General features: G+C 41.5%; 2 protein-coding genes across 4 annotated transcripts in view; one reads left to right on the top strand and one right to left on the bottom strand.

The window, feature by feature from the left end:
• Positions 1–4,400: 4,400 nt before the first annotated feature.
• Dhc36C (Dynein heavy chain at 36C) overlaps positions 4,401–13,781 on the bottom strand; it is a 29,224-nt gene continuing 19,843 nt past the window's right edge. The window contains exons 19-22 of the mRNA XM_018002475.2: positions 11,796–13,172; positions 10,502–10,751; positions 6,406–6,557; positions 4,401–5,068 (exon numbers count right to left, since the gene is read on the bottom strand). Of these exons, the coding sequence (XP_017857964.1) occupies positions 4,562–5,068; positions 6,406–6,557; positions 10,502–10,751; positions 11,796–13,172 (2,286 nt within the window). The 3' untranslated portion in view covers positions 4,401–4,561. The remainder of the gene's footprint in view (positions 5,069–6,405; positions 6,558–10,501; positions 10,752–11,795; positions 13,173–13,781) is intronic.
• LOC108610396 (uncharacterized) lies at positions 6,553–13,715 on the top strand. Of its 3 annotated transcripts, none has more exons than XM_089465453.1 (4): positions 6,553–7,090; positions 7,153–7,390; positions 7,464–10,237; positions 13,329–13,715. In XM_089465453.1, the coding sequence occupies exons 1-4, from the start codon at positions 6,802–6,804 to the stop codon at positions 13,382–13,384; spliced, it is 3,357 nt and encodes a 1,118-aa protein (XP_089321579.1). In that variant the 5' UTR covers positions 6,553–6,801; the 3' UTR covers positions 13,385–13,715. The 3 variants fall into 3 exon arrangements, with proteins under 3 accessions (XP_089321579.1, XP_017857967.1, XP_017857965.1); XM_018002478.2 differs by having other exon boundaries at positions 7,464–10,264; XM_018002476.2 differs by lacking the exon at positions 13,329–13,715 and having other exon boundaries at positions 7,464–10,494.

Raw genomic sequence — 13,781 nt, 5'->3', positions numbered from 1 at the left:
CACAAATCTCAAAGCCAAATCCCGGACTCTGGCTGCTCAACTAGTAAGCAACTACAACAACAACAACAGCGACCTATAAAAAATGTAAATTTCTGAGCATAAATCTACAAATTGTCAAACATATTGCGCTTTCATATACGTGTATATACAATAAGCATATTTCCATGGCATTCTACCTGTGTGTGTGTGTGTGTATGTGTGCGTGTGTGTCTCATAACACGCACATGCCACGCCTAACGAGCCCAGCCCACGCCTACCTTTAGCCAGAAACTTGGTCGCAGATAAAAACCCCCCAAAAATAATGCCCAAACATTTCATGTCATAAATTCAACGATATAAGCGCGAAAAAACCTGCACAAAGCCAATGTTAAAAAAATATATATATATATATGTATGTATATATACAAGGCAAAAATGAAACCCGAAAGAACAAGTGAACCCTATTAAGCCGAACCTAAAATGCTCTAAAGTGTATTTAAGAATATTATGCTGCGCTAGACATCAATCAATAGATTGTAAAAAGCTATAAAAAGCTTCTTCCTAACTAAATCCTAACTACAAATAGGTGATAATAAAAGTTGATTGTTTTTTGTTTTTTTTTTTTTCGTGATTAATAGACAGAATTTTGCTACAAATATTTTTTTATTGAAATGTTATATCCGCGTCATTCAATTTGTTTGTATCTTGACCACTCCGATACATTTATAGAAAAAATAATAATTATTATTTTAATCACACAAAATGAATATCAAAATGGAAATTGTCGCTGTTGCAATAGGTTTTACCTATAGAAATTTTTCTTCTTTCAGATCCCATTACATTCATAACAGATAGAAACCAAAGTGCATCCCACTCTCCTGCTAACACACCTGTAACCTACCAACTAAGCTATTCACAAGCATATATTACCTCCAAATACCCTAACCAACAAATATTGATTTACAATTTTTTGTTGTGCTTAGAACATTAATTTATTTGGGTATATCCCGGCCATTGATATAGGCTTTACGAAATGTGTATGCAACGTGGCCGAGCAATAAATTAATTTAAGTGCCACCGCAAACAGAAAAAAGTATGTACATATATATATTTTTGATAACATAAAAAATCAAATAAGGTGATCCGCAAAAGGGCTAAAAACTCGTCCATTAAAGGAAATGAGCTGCATGCATTACTACTTAAATGGCTTCATTTTGTTTGAGCCCAATTTCAAGAGCCTCCCTATGTACATATATATGTATGTATGTGTATATGTATATATATTTATATGCACAGCACTTTGCACATTTTATTTGTCTTGCGCTTGAAAATTTAATTAAAAAACTCGGTAGAAACATTTCAAGCGAAGTTTTTAAGAAAATGTTGCCTGGCATTAGCGTTGGGCCTGAAGCTAAAGCTGAAGGAACAGGCGTGGAGGGAGGAGGGGAGAGGGGGGAATGGACACGGCAGATGGTAAGCAAGGCGTGGTAACTTTAGTAAAGTTGGCGCATCGTTATCGGCGCCATCAACAACATCAGCAGATACAACAACCCGAGCAGCAGCAGCAACAGCAACAGCAACAACAACAACAACAACAACAACAACAACTAAGCGATTTATCTTCGATTCCTTCGTTAAGAATACTTTTTAGAATAAATTGTTGTGGATGAAGGGGCGGAGATGCTTTTTGGCAGCGGAAGCTGCGTTACGCTTCGTTTGATTTTCTGCCGTTGCTGCGGTTGTTGTTGTTGTCATTGTCGTTGCTGTTGCTGTGGTCCTCGTCCTCGTCGCTGGGTCCTGGAAAATTAATTGCATGCAAATATTGGCGGAGCGACGCAAGTAAATATAATTTCGTTGTTTGCTCATAAATACGCATTATTATTTTGCAGAATGAAAATGGAAAACGAAACGGGAAAAAGAAAACACAGACCACTGAGCACTACAAAATCAAGCGGCTTTACGTGGAAGATTGCGGTAATTAAAGTTTGACGAACAAGTTACCCTGCAAACAGAATTTTCAATTTTCGGAGAAAATTGATTAAAAATTTGTTAGTGGAAATTGTGGTAAATTGCTAAAAAAAAATTTGTTTGATATTTGATATATATAATATGTAATAAAAGTTGACTGTATAGCTTTTTATATTATCGTGTAAAAAAAAAAGGAGATAAATATACTATTTCTCTTTACTCATAAAAAAGATGAAAAACGCAATTATTATAAAATTTATAATCAAACCCGTAGCTTCTAAATTGAAGATAACCTTTACAACTATCCCAAATCTTTCGAGTAGCTAGTTACATAAATGTTAGAATATGTTCAGTTCGATACTTAGCTGACAAATTTTATAAATATATTTAGCTGCATATTATTAAACAATGAATTCCTTTGATGAAATTAAATGATAAAACAAAGGAAATGTCTAAAGCTTGAAAAGTTTTATTTTTTGTATATTCTAATAATTATATGAATGTTAATCATTAATGTTCAAGCATTAACTTTAGTTAATCATAATAATATTAATTTGTTTCATTTAAAAAGAAAGTTTGGCTGCAAGTTGTATTATTTGAATTCTTTAAAATTCCTCATTTCTCTCTCTCTCCCTCTACATTCTCTTTCCTTCCCTTTCTTCCTCTATCTCTCTCTCTCTCTCATCATCCTTCTCATTTTTCCTGTCATTCTCTCTCTCACTCTCTCCCTCTCTCACTCTCATTTTCCCTCCCAAACTCTCCCTCTCACTGTCTTCCTCTCTCTCTTTCTCTCTCACTGTCTTCCTCTCTCTCTTTCTCTCTCTTCCTTCTGTAAATTAACGGCAATAGTAAAACAACAGATAGACAAAAGTTCACTTTAATACTGAACATTACCGTCAGCCTCATAGGCTACAGGGTATTTGGAATCTGGACAGGAACAGCATCTATTTCTATTTAAGAAATGACGCGGATTTGGGGAATTTCCCGCTTGCCGCTGCCGCTGCCTCCGCCTCTGCCTCTGCCTCTACATCAGCAGATTTCAAAATCATCTAATCGGTTTAAACAGTTAGCGAAAATGTTGTTGCTTAATTAGCATCATTATCTTTGATGGGGTCACGCACAGTCGAGCGAGCAGGAAAAGAGCAAATGAATGAGCAGCTGAAGAGACAACTGGGAGTGGCTGCTGATAAATGGGCTGCTCGACCCGGGAAGGTGGTAATTAATGGCCAAATGAAGTGAATCCATTTTCAAGCGATAGAGTGTTAGAATTAATGGAGAGCCCGAACGGCACTGAGTTGCCTAGCGATTGCCAGCAACAATTGGCCCGATAGCAGCTAGTGTTACCTTTTCTTTCGATAATAATTCATAATTGGCCTTATTGCAGGTATCTCCGTTTCAAGTGCTGCGCATAATCGTCTGGCACTTCTGTTTTTATTATCACAACACTTTGGCCCAATGAAAAACTTTGGCCATAAATTATTTGGGAAAATTAGTCGCCCGAGCAGCTCAAAACTGTGGAACAATTTCAAATTGAAAAAAGACCCCAGCTTTAGATGAAATATAGCTGGCAAGCCGGGCTAAAAGTTAAATAATCACAGTCATGTCAGATAATAAATGATTAACGTGCCAGACGACTCCAAAATGTTTCTCTGGCAGGGACTTTAAGCACTTTTATTTACGAACAAGGAAAACAGCTACTTTAGAGTTGATTGGTTATGGCAATACCCTGTTTATATAGATGTGAACTGTACTAGAAATTTTTATACGTATATATAAGAAAAAGGAAAGGTTCAAATAAAAAAAAAACTTAAATTCCAGACGTATAGACATTTTAAATATATAAAAATTTTTAAAATAAAAATATATTTTTCCGATTTTCAAAGAAATGTTATCTAGTAAATTATTAGAAAATATATAGATAATATTTTATACATGTATATACATAGATAAATTGTATATACTAGTTCTATATTGAATAACCATATTCAATGAAAAATTTAAAAAATCCAAAAATAACTATAAATATGTTTTTTTTTTTTTTAATGTACATTTTAATGTTTTGTTTAAGATTTATCATTAGTCTTTTAATTTATATTAGTTACAAAAACAATTATTTTCCATTTTCAATAATATAAAATATTAGGCATTTGATCAGACAATAGCTGAACGGGAAATCGGACATGCAGATAGACGGACATAACTGAATAAACTTGATTATAACCCAAATGCATTTACCTTCATTTTCGTAGCATTGCGAACAGGGTATACAAATAATTATTATATTATAATATACAGCAACTTTGCCATTTCAACCAACTGATAATTTCTTTCCATTTTAAATTAAAATTGATGAGCGCAGCCATAATTAGGCCAATGAAGAAATCCTTTAATCAAACAAATCTCAAGCGACTCAACTCTCTTCCCCCTAAAATAAAATCAACTCAAAGACACAGTTATAGCCTCTCACAATTTTAATGTACGTCTGAGCAGAGCCGTCAGGCATCTGCAGCAGCTCTTTTTTCAATTTACTATTACACTCATACAAGCTCAAATAGCAAACAGTTTGGATATGGATGAGTATATCGCATACATAGACATATGCTAAACATGAAATTTAGAAACTCAATTGACAGAGAAGTGCCGTGCCACGTATGATCCAATGGGCAATGGGCGTCTTCGGGTTGCAGTCCAATAGCATGGCGACCACAAAGTTGGTGCTGTGTCCCGTCGTCGAGAGAATACCACGACGCTCGGCCGTCTTATAGAGTGGACACAAATAGTTGTGGCGCTCGGGCAGATCGACGCGCTTTAGTGGCCGCAGCCATATCAGGGGCATTGTGTCAAAGAGCATGCGTGGACGCGACTCGGCCAGGTATTTGTTCTTGCGATCCCAGCAGGCGCCCTCCAGATAGATGCCATAGACGAAAACACCATCGGCCGGTGCACTGGTGTCACCAATATCCGCCTCCTCCAGCGACAGCACCTCATAGTCGAAAGCCAACAGATCTATGGAAATTACATATTTTCGGGCATAATTCTGCTGGGCGCCCGTGAGGAAAGCCTGCGTGAAGAAGAAGCCCGACAGCCAAAAGGTTGAAGGTGCGCCATGCTCGTACCAATGCTGCGAAGTAAGAATATATGAGAATGACAATTGCCTACTTGAACAATTTGAAGATACCCTAGAAATAGTTTCAAAGTGAATTAAGATGCTTTTAAAAATAAATATATTATTATTTCCACAATTTTAAACAGGAATACATAGATCAAGAGCGTAGAAAAATTTTGATTGAAATAATAATGTATTTTTTTTTTTTATCATAAAACAGATCTAAGAAAAAAATAAAAATAAATAAAAATGTAGATTAACCTTTTTTTTAATATATCCACTAAAATCTAACTATTTCGAACTATTTCTTCTAAGCATTTGCTCGAAGTATTTAAGTATTCTCACTAAATATTTTCTTTCAATTTTCCCCCAAGTGGTTCCTCCTAAGTCTTTCCTCAATACCTTTCCTCTGTGTATTTCTTTCAGGTATTTCCTTTACGTATTTCCTCCAAGAATTTCCTCACTTGTTTGCTCGAAGTCTTTGATACCCTGCACAACTTGCCCCCACCAGGCCTGTGCGACTGAAGAAATGCTGTAGCTGCTGCCCTTTATATAGGACGCCTTTCACTCAGACTGTCGACTCAACTCAACACTCAACTATGGAGCAGGTAGACGTCGTTGCAGTCGAGCCTTAAGTGACCAATGGGAACACTCTCTGCTGCTAAATACCGAATAAATACTGCGGCATACATATAGGCTACTGAAATGATCTGTAATTCTTCTTCAACGGAGAGACAGACGAAGCGACCGACAGACAGATATACAGACAGACCCTCCTAACAGATATATAGGCAAACAATAAAGAAGAAAGTTTAATCAGATAATTTGATTACGCTGCTCAAGAATATATCTGCTTGGGTATGGCTAAAAATTGATATGACTAATAGCTTAATTTCGTTAATATTTATAAATATAAAATGGCACAGGCAGCAGCTTCTGCTGCTCTATAGATCTCTTAATGACTAGTTCCTCGGCATAGTCTGCCTCATTTCTAGTTTGTCCATCCCATATGCATAAGCTAGATAGCTTATCGATAGCTTATATATATAAATGGACTAGGTCTAGCCGGAAATAAGCTAAACAGGCAACACTGATTGCAGCCTCATGCTTATTCTTTCTAAACTACGCGCCAATATAAAGGAAAAACTAAATTGGCTATTATTAGTATTAACTATTTCATAGCCTTTTTCTACAATATTAATTTCCAAAAGTTGATTGACTCGCTAAGGGGGTCAGAGCTAGGACAAGTGGCCTAGTAAACACTTGTGCTGCCAGGGCAACAGCTGTGCCATTGCCGTTGCCATGCGATTGCTGTTGGCTCGATGTTTTTGGCATTGGTGCACACAACTCACCTGAAGGAATTCGAGGCGACGCAGAAAGTCGGCAACGTAGCTGCCAAGAGGCTTTAGACTGGGGTAGGACTTGCTGGCCCACATGGCTGGAATTTTGGCAATCAGCACAGACTTGTAGACCGCCTCCACGGCGGCGGACATGACCACGAGACCTGAAAAAAGACAACAATCAAAATTTGAGAGAGAAATCGAGCAGGCAACGAAAACTTTGTCAAGTTGAGACAAGAAACGGGCCCAATTAGGAACTACGGGAAAATTCAATTAGTAAACTGCTAGCGGACGTGCTTAACACTTAAATGATTAAAACAATTTTTTTTTAGAAATACATAAAGTTTTAATTGGCTAGGTAAAAATAAAATAAATACGGTAAAAAAAAAAAAAAAAAAAAAAGAAAAGATGCCAGGGCAACAGCAGGACATCATGAATGTGCTGTTCGAGGCGCGTCGCATGCGCCGCACTAGCAACACCTCCATTTACTCAGCGCCCAAAATTGAGCAGGTCAAGAAAATGTCATCCAAGGAGCAGCTGCTCGTGGAGCCGCCGAAGCATGCCAAGCGTGTGACCTTTGACAAGAAGCGCGAGCACATCAAGCCACGCCATACCACAGTCAAGGAGAGCGAGATGCAAACGGGCCTCACCTCTTGCCTGATAACAAATCCGTCGTGCGATCCACGCTTCACAGGCGGTAAGTGTAATCGAATGATTGCGATGGGATTAATTAATTTCAATGCCAATTACGGGCCGTAGGTGCCAACAATCCGGCGGAGCGCAAAGTTGGCTGGTTGGCCCGCACGGACAGCGAATGCCAGTTCAAGGCACCGGGACTTGATTTTCTAACTGGACGAGAAACCGATGTGACCACATTTGAGGTGAAGATTCGCGAGTCGTTGCCGATCATCAAGGATTATACCAATAAATGCGATTTCTTTCCAAAATATGTGGACGAGCGGCGCTATAAAGATCAAACCACACAAACCCTTTACAGGTAGGCAATTCTAATTGATATATGTATCTCCCGGACATGCAAAACTCAAACCACATCCACATCCTTAATGCAGGGAGTCCTCGGCACAGACTGTGGCCTATTTGCCCGACATTATGGACAAGGAGGACGGTGAGACCTTAGAGGTCTTCAATTTGTCCAGACTGCTGCCCGGTGATAAGCCACCCGGTCTGTACGAGGTGGAGGTCCTGGAACGTGCCCGCAAACGCTGGGCCTTCAACAAAGCGCTGAAGACGAACTTCAGGAAGCAGCTGAATGAGGAGCGCGAGAAAGCGATCAAGAGCAAATATCGTCCCATACTCGAGGCCTTCGAGTGGGAGCACTGGATGGAGCGGGAGGAGTACATACAAGAGTGCCAGATGATGCGACTGGAGATAGTCATACGCATGTTCGACAAGCGCGAGAAGCAGATGCACGAGGCCTCCAAGTCGCGCATCGAGAAGGCCTGCGAGTATATTGAGGAGAAGCGTCAACGAGGCCTCAACAAGAATGAGCTTGAGTATCAGCGGGCATTTCGCCGTCTACAGATTAAGAATGCCGGCATCTCGCGACGCTGGGTCAAACAGAGTCCGATGTACGCTCTGGGTACACCCTGCTCCGAGTTCTATGGACCCCTCATCCGTCATGGCGTCGATCCAGCGCGCCGCAATTTCGTGGGCGATGGCCGCAAGGCATTCGATATGCGCATCGATGACCTGGAGAAGCGTGTGAATATGAACCAACTGCAATGCCGCTTTACCAAGCTTAAGGAGTGGTCCAAGCCCAAGGAGTATGTCAAGGAGTACGAACAGAACTTCTGCTCCGACAAGCATCTGCAGAAACTCTACGAATCGCTTAAGACCCTACGCTCCCAGGCAACCAAGCAGAAGACAACACCCAAGTGTCTCATTCGACGACCCAAGCGTCCATCCAACGAATTTCGTCCCTCGTTCAACTACAAGGAAGTGGATCTGCGCGACTTCTTTGCCCCTCGCCGCTCAGATGATGACGAATCAAAGGTTGAGCTCACGCAAGAACAGGTGCTGGCCATTCAGCAGCATTTGCAGAACGAGAAGCGTATGTCTCGCCGTCCGGAACTGGCTAAAGAGATGCTTAAAGAGCGACGCAGTGAGGATCTGGAGCATTTGCTACAAATGTATGAGGGCAGCACCATCGGCTGGATAATGCAATTCCTATCCGAGGAAATGGAACGTCTCAAGGAGCAGCGCAAACTCCACTTCTTCTCCATATTAACGCAAAAGGAGCGCTGGCGCCGTGAGGCTGCCGAAGCAGGTCTACGCCAAAAGGAGAACAATATGCGTGCCATCTACGAGGACTTGTACCAGTCAACCAATGCAGTGCACAGTGAGGTGACCGATGACTATATCAATACGATTCTAACAACCGATGTGGCTCACATTGCCGAGTGCGAAGCTGCCGAATCGGTGGTGAGCATTGCCAAACAGATCGATAAGGATATTCAACGCTGGCTGGATAGCTTCAAGCTCATCCAAACGCCCTTGACCTATGTGCCACTGCGTGTGATGCTCGGCAAGATGGTCTTCCCGGAGATGAGTGAATTACTCGAGAAGTATGAGAAGTCTCTGATAGCCAAGTACATTGTGGAGGATGTGATCTTCGCAGGCATTTGGGAAAAGCTAGAAAACTATGATATTGCCTTCACTATAGCTAGCGATTTGATTGATCGCCTGATTGACAATGATCTGTATTTGTTCTCAACCGAAAGCGAAAGCGAATCACCCAAACGAAATGAGGTAGAGGCCATCATACGGAAACTCATACGTCAGGCCGTTCCTGGTCGACGCTGGAAGACCGAAACCGAGCGTATTATCCATGAGAACTACGTCAGTCTATTGGACGATGTGTTTGATGCAATTATAGCTAAATATAATGCAGATCCTCCACCAATAGAGCCCATAGATTTGCGCAAGGATCGGTCAACAGATCACGTATTGCGCATTGATGACATACACAAATTCAATATTCCATTTGTCGACTCTCGAGTGTCCGGTAATATGGAGTCTCAGGTGTTGCTCACCACACAGACATTGACGTTAATTAAGAAAATGAAGGAGGATAAGATTACCAAAGAGCTAACCAGAGCCACCCCTGAAGTCAAAGAGGATCCCAATGAGGATCAACAGGAGGACCCACTGGATAAACTTATCAATACAGAGTTTTTCGAGCAGATGACGCAAGCGCACCGTCTAAGTGACGAGAGACAGATGTACCAGATATTGAGCACCATAGACATTGTAAATGAGGAAGATTTTACAGTGTTTCGTAAAATACCGTCAAAGGCGCCCAGCCCCACAGTTGATAGCATGGAGACTCAGACGCAGCAAGTGGATCAATTGATTGGGGCACTTCAAGAATTTGTAGCTGGCTACGATGTAACCGTAGAGGAGGAAAATACCGAATATGAAGCAGATGACGAGGGCAGTTGGTGGAATGATGCCTCTGGAGAGGATGTTGTGGGGAGCGCAGGGGACATGGGGGCCACAGAGGACATGGAGGGCGAGCATGACGAGTTTATCACCTTCTCCAATGCCGATGGCATCGATTTCGAGAGTAGCAAGGATTACGAAAAAAGCAGGGATGACGATAGTGTCAAGTATATCAAGATTCCTGGTGATATGCCAAGCAAAGTCTCTCTTGCAAGCACGCAAAATATGGGTGCCATAGATGATACAGATTACGAGGACGTACTTGCAGACGCAAAAGACTCAGATATCAAGGATGCTGAAACGGATTTGGTGAATCTACAAGCCCCCGAAGCCCATGAGTCCTTCCTTACGTCTCGCGAAGAGCCTGAATCAATTTTCCAAGGTAGGCTTGGCGCCGATAGGCAAACCGGTACGTATAGTAATTACGAATTGGATGTAGCTACTACGCCCCCATCAGTGTTTAAACCAGTCACTCAAACCCAACGTTCCTCAATGCCGCAAGAAGAACGTGATTAGTTTGGTTCTACATATATATGATATATACGTATATTATATATGTGTATAAAAATTTTTTTGTCGCCCATTACATTGTTAAAGATAAATTGGTGGAAATTAAAAGTTAACAAGTGCAACATCGAACACTTACCTTTAATGCCCTTTCGCAATGTTATCAAACTGGTGCGTATTGTGTTTAGCAGCACATTGAATCGCACCATTTCCTGGACCAGCACCGTGTTCATGCTCTGATGGTATTGGGTCGGATATCGAAGTAGCGCCGCCTCGCGATCAAATAGCGGGGGCAATTTTTCCAATATATCGGTGGCTACATTCGTAACCACCTCCTCGGGTGTCAGCGTCTTGGAGCCCTCGCTGTCATCTGACGAGCTACTTGTATCCTTCAATGGGATTTGGTAGAGTGAAAGGTAGGGCGGACATGTGGGACAGTTAGGTAGATGTAGGTTTTCAGGATAGCGTCGCGACAACACATCTACATAAACTCTCTGGCTTTGCTCCAGTTTCTAATGCGCAAGCGTGTTAACAAAATTTACAGAAGAAAAGCTGTTGGAAAACGAAAAGCAAATACCACGCAGTAGACAACTTACACGTCTCTCATATAGATCCTGTGCGGCAAGCAATGTGTTAAATAATATTTGGTTTAAGTTCTCAGAGTTTAAATTCACAAGAAAAAAAAAAAAAGCATTGTAACTTACCCAACGTTCCTTTTTAGCGGCAGTGAGTGATATAAATAAGCAAAAATTAAGCAACAATTTAAGCGTTAAAGAATTGCAAGTAGTTGAACACATTCCAGTTAGTAGAGAACATGAAGTGAGGAACCGAACCGACAAGGCAGACCCAAACGGGCAAGACTAAATTGATTGTAATCGGAGTATGTATATACATTAAAGATAGTCAAGGAGCGGCGGTAGAGTCAAGAATAGACCCGATCAGAAGACACTGTCAAAGTAGTAGCAGACAGGAAATATTTTAAGAAGAGTCTAGGAAAGACAAAACTGCACCTCGATGGCAGTTGGGGTATTTGTATGCCGTAAAGACCGTCAGGAATAGACGGGAATCTAAAATGAAAGAGTTGAACAGAAACGATTCTACCTTGATGAGATATGTTCAAAGACACTCGAGGACTGACAAGACTCTACCCTGATTGCAGATGTGTTATTTATATGCCTAAGGGACCGTCAGGAACAGACAAAACCATACTTATACTTTTTAGCAAGAGTAAAACTCTTTAACAGATGTGAAGAGAGGGTACGAAAATCTAGTCTGTGAGTTAGCCCAGGCATTGATCAATTATATTGATCATGACTAACGACAAGCGCCCGACTGTATAGCTTTTAAATGTAACTAATGAAAGCAAGCATTAGTGAAACATGGAAAATGTATGATAGAATGAAGGCCAAACCAACCAACTACACCGCACATACCTGTGTCAAGAGCGTGTGTGAGACCAACATATCCGTTTCCTGCTGATCCTTCATGATATCCGCGTTCGCATGGAAGCCAAAGATCGATGGCGGCGATATTTGTGGCAAATCGCGTGTGAAATTGATATACAACTCAACGTCCTTGAAGACGGGCACATAGTAATGGCCCGTCTCATCCAGATAGTAGGGCTTCTCCAGATCAATGACATTGGGGCAGTAATACCGATCCAGTATGGTCTTCAGTGTGCGACGATCCCAATCGTCCGTGACACGACCACCATAATTACACTCGCCTGTCAGATAGCGTAGAGCATCATAGTTGACCGTCTCGTACTGGTTGAGGAACATGCGCAGCTGCATGAGCGAAATACGTAGATCGGTCTCATTGAACTCGTAGGGTATGTTCCAGCCGATGGGTCCGAAGTAGCGTCGCTCCTGGATGACGGCATGGAAGAAGCACAGCGAATAGATCAGCTGCTTGAAGACGCGCGGCTGTGTGCAGGACTCGTACCACTCCAGATCGCTGATCGGATCGCTGAGCATCGAACGTGTTATGTTCGAACGCAGACCCTTGGGCGGTTCATTTGTCATCTTGATGCCGTTCTGCAGCACCACAACCGGAAAGTGCTCGGCTGGGTATGAGGTGAGCCAGAGACGAAAATCTGGATGCGTTGAGTCGGGCAACAGATTTTCGCAAACCTTCTCCAGCGACGGCATGAAACTGGCTGCCAAATGGCAATTTTGGAGAACCACCCAATTGCCCAGCTTGACGCCCTCGTCGATCATCTTGATGGCAATGGGTCCCTGGCCCTGGCCCAGGGACAGGGAGAACAGACGATTTGTGCCGAAGCCCTGGTCCTCGGCAAATTTCAATAGAGTGGCTGTCGGATCCGAGCCAGGCGTCAAAATAAATATCAATGGCACACAGCAATGCGAGTCGCCAAAGGAGGCCATCAAATCGAACTGAGGCGGGTCCACAAATCGTGGTCCCATCTCGCCAGCCACAAAGTTCAGCACAGCTGGCACCAATTTATCCGGCCGAAAGACGCGCAGCAGCAGCAATTGCTGAAAGACACTTAAACGTTTCTGCCACTCCTTGGGTATGGATTGATTGTCTTGCGGTGTCTTCGCATCGAATAGCAATTTCCAGCTATCCGGATTGGCGCTGACATCCTCGCGCAGTCCCTTAAAGTTGGGCATGTTCGATAAACGGCAGCATTCATCCCAGTTTTGAACGCCCAGCCATGAGGTGGGATTCTTATACGGATTCTCGAGGCCAATTCCACCAGTTAGGAGGAACATCCATTCGGAATTGTCAATCAAGTTTTCGTGCTTCATCAGATTAATGTTCAATATGAGGGAGAACAAGAGCTTATCCTGTCACAAAAAAAAAGAAGAAAATTAGTTTGTATTTCTTTTTTTTTTTTCATTTTCATATTTCGCATTAAAATGACTTTTCAAATGGGGTTATATAAGCAATCAAAGCCATGGCTCACAGATACATTTTCACAAATTTCATTTCTTTTTTTGCAGTCCAAATTACAGAGCGAGTATCAGAGCAGTCCATACAGAGCAAGGATGCTTTATAATTGACTGAAAACATCATCAAGCCAACAAGGACGTGTTCGAATTTTCCCTTTTCCCCCTTTGCCACACCCCAATCATTGCAATACGGTTCATATCTTATAGCCCTCAGCGACGGCGTACAGTGGAGTGCAACTAAGATGTTTTTCATAGTTTTATACCTCAATATTATCGAAATGTTAATGTTAATTATTATTGCATATTTCAGAGTCTATATTCCATTGCAAATATTGTTTGATTAAAAACAAAAGAGTTGAGCATATTCAAATTTATGTATACAAAAATCTGCTAGTTAAATATTGTTAGCAAAAAATAAAAATTGTGAATTATTGTTAATTACTTTGTAAAGAAATTTTTTAATTTTTGCATATATACGTTGAAGTATATAGAAGATTTTTCGGC

This window comes from Drosophila arizonae, chromosome 3, assembly GCF_054131065.1.
Source record: "Drosophila arizonae isolate 15081-1271.41 chromosome 3, UAZ_ARI_1.0, whole genome shotgun sequence".
NCBI classification, from domain to species: Eukaryota; Metazoa; Arthropoda; class Insecta; order Diptera; family Drosophilidae; genus Drosophila; species Drosophila arizonae.
The sequence above is the reverse complement of the archived record's forward strand: the minus strand, read 5'-3'. Positions and strand labels throughout refer to the sequence as shown.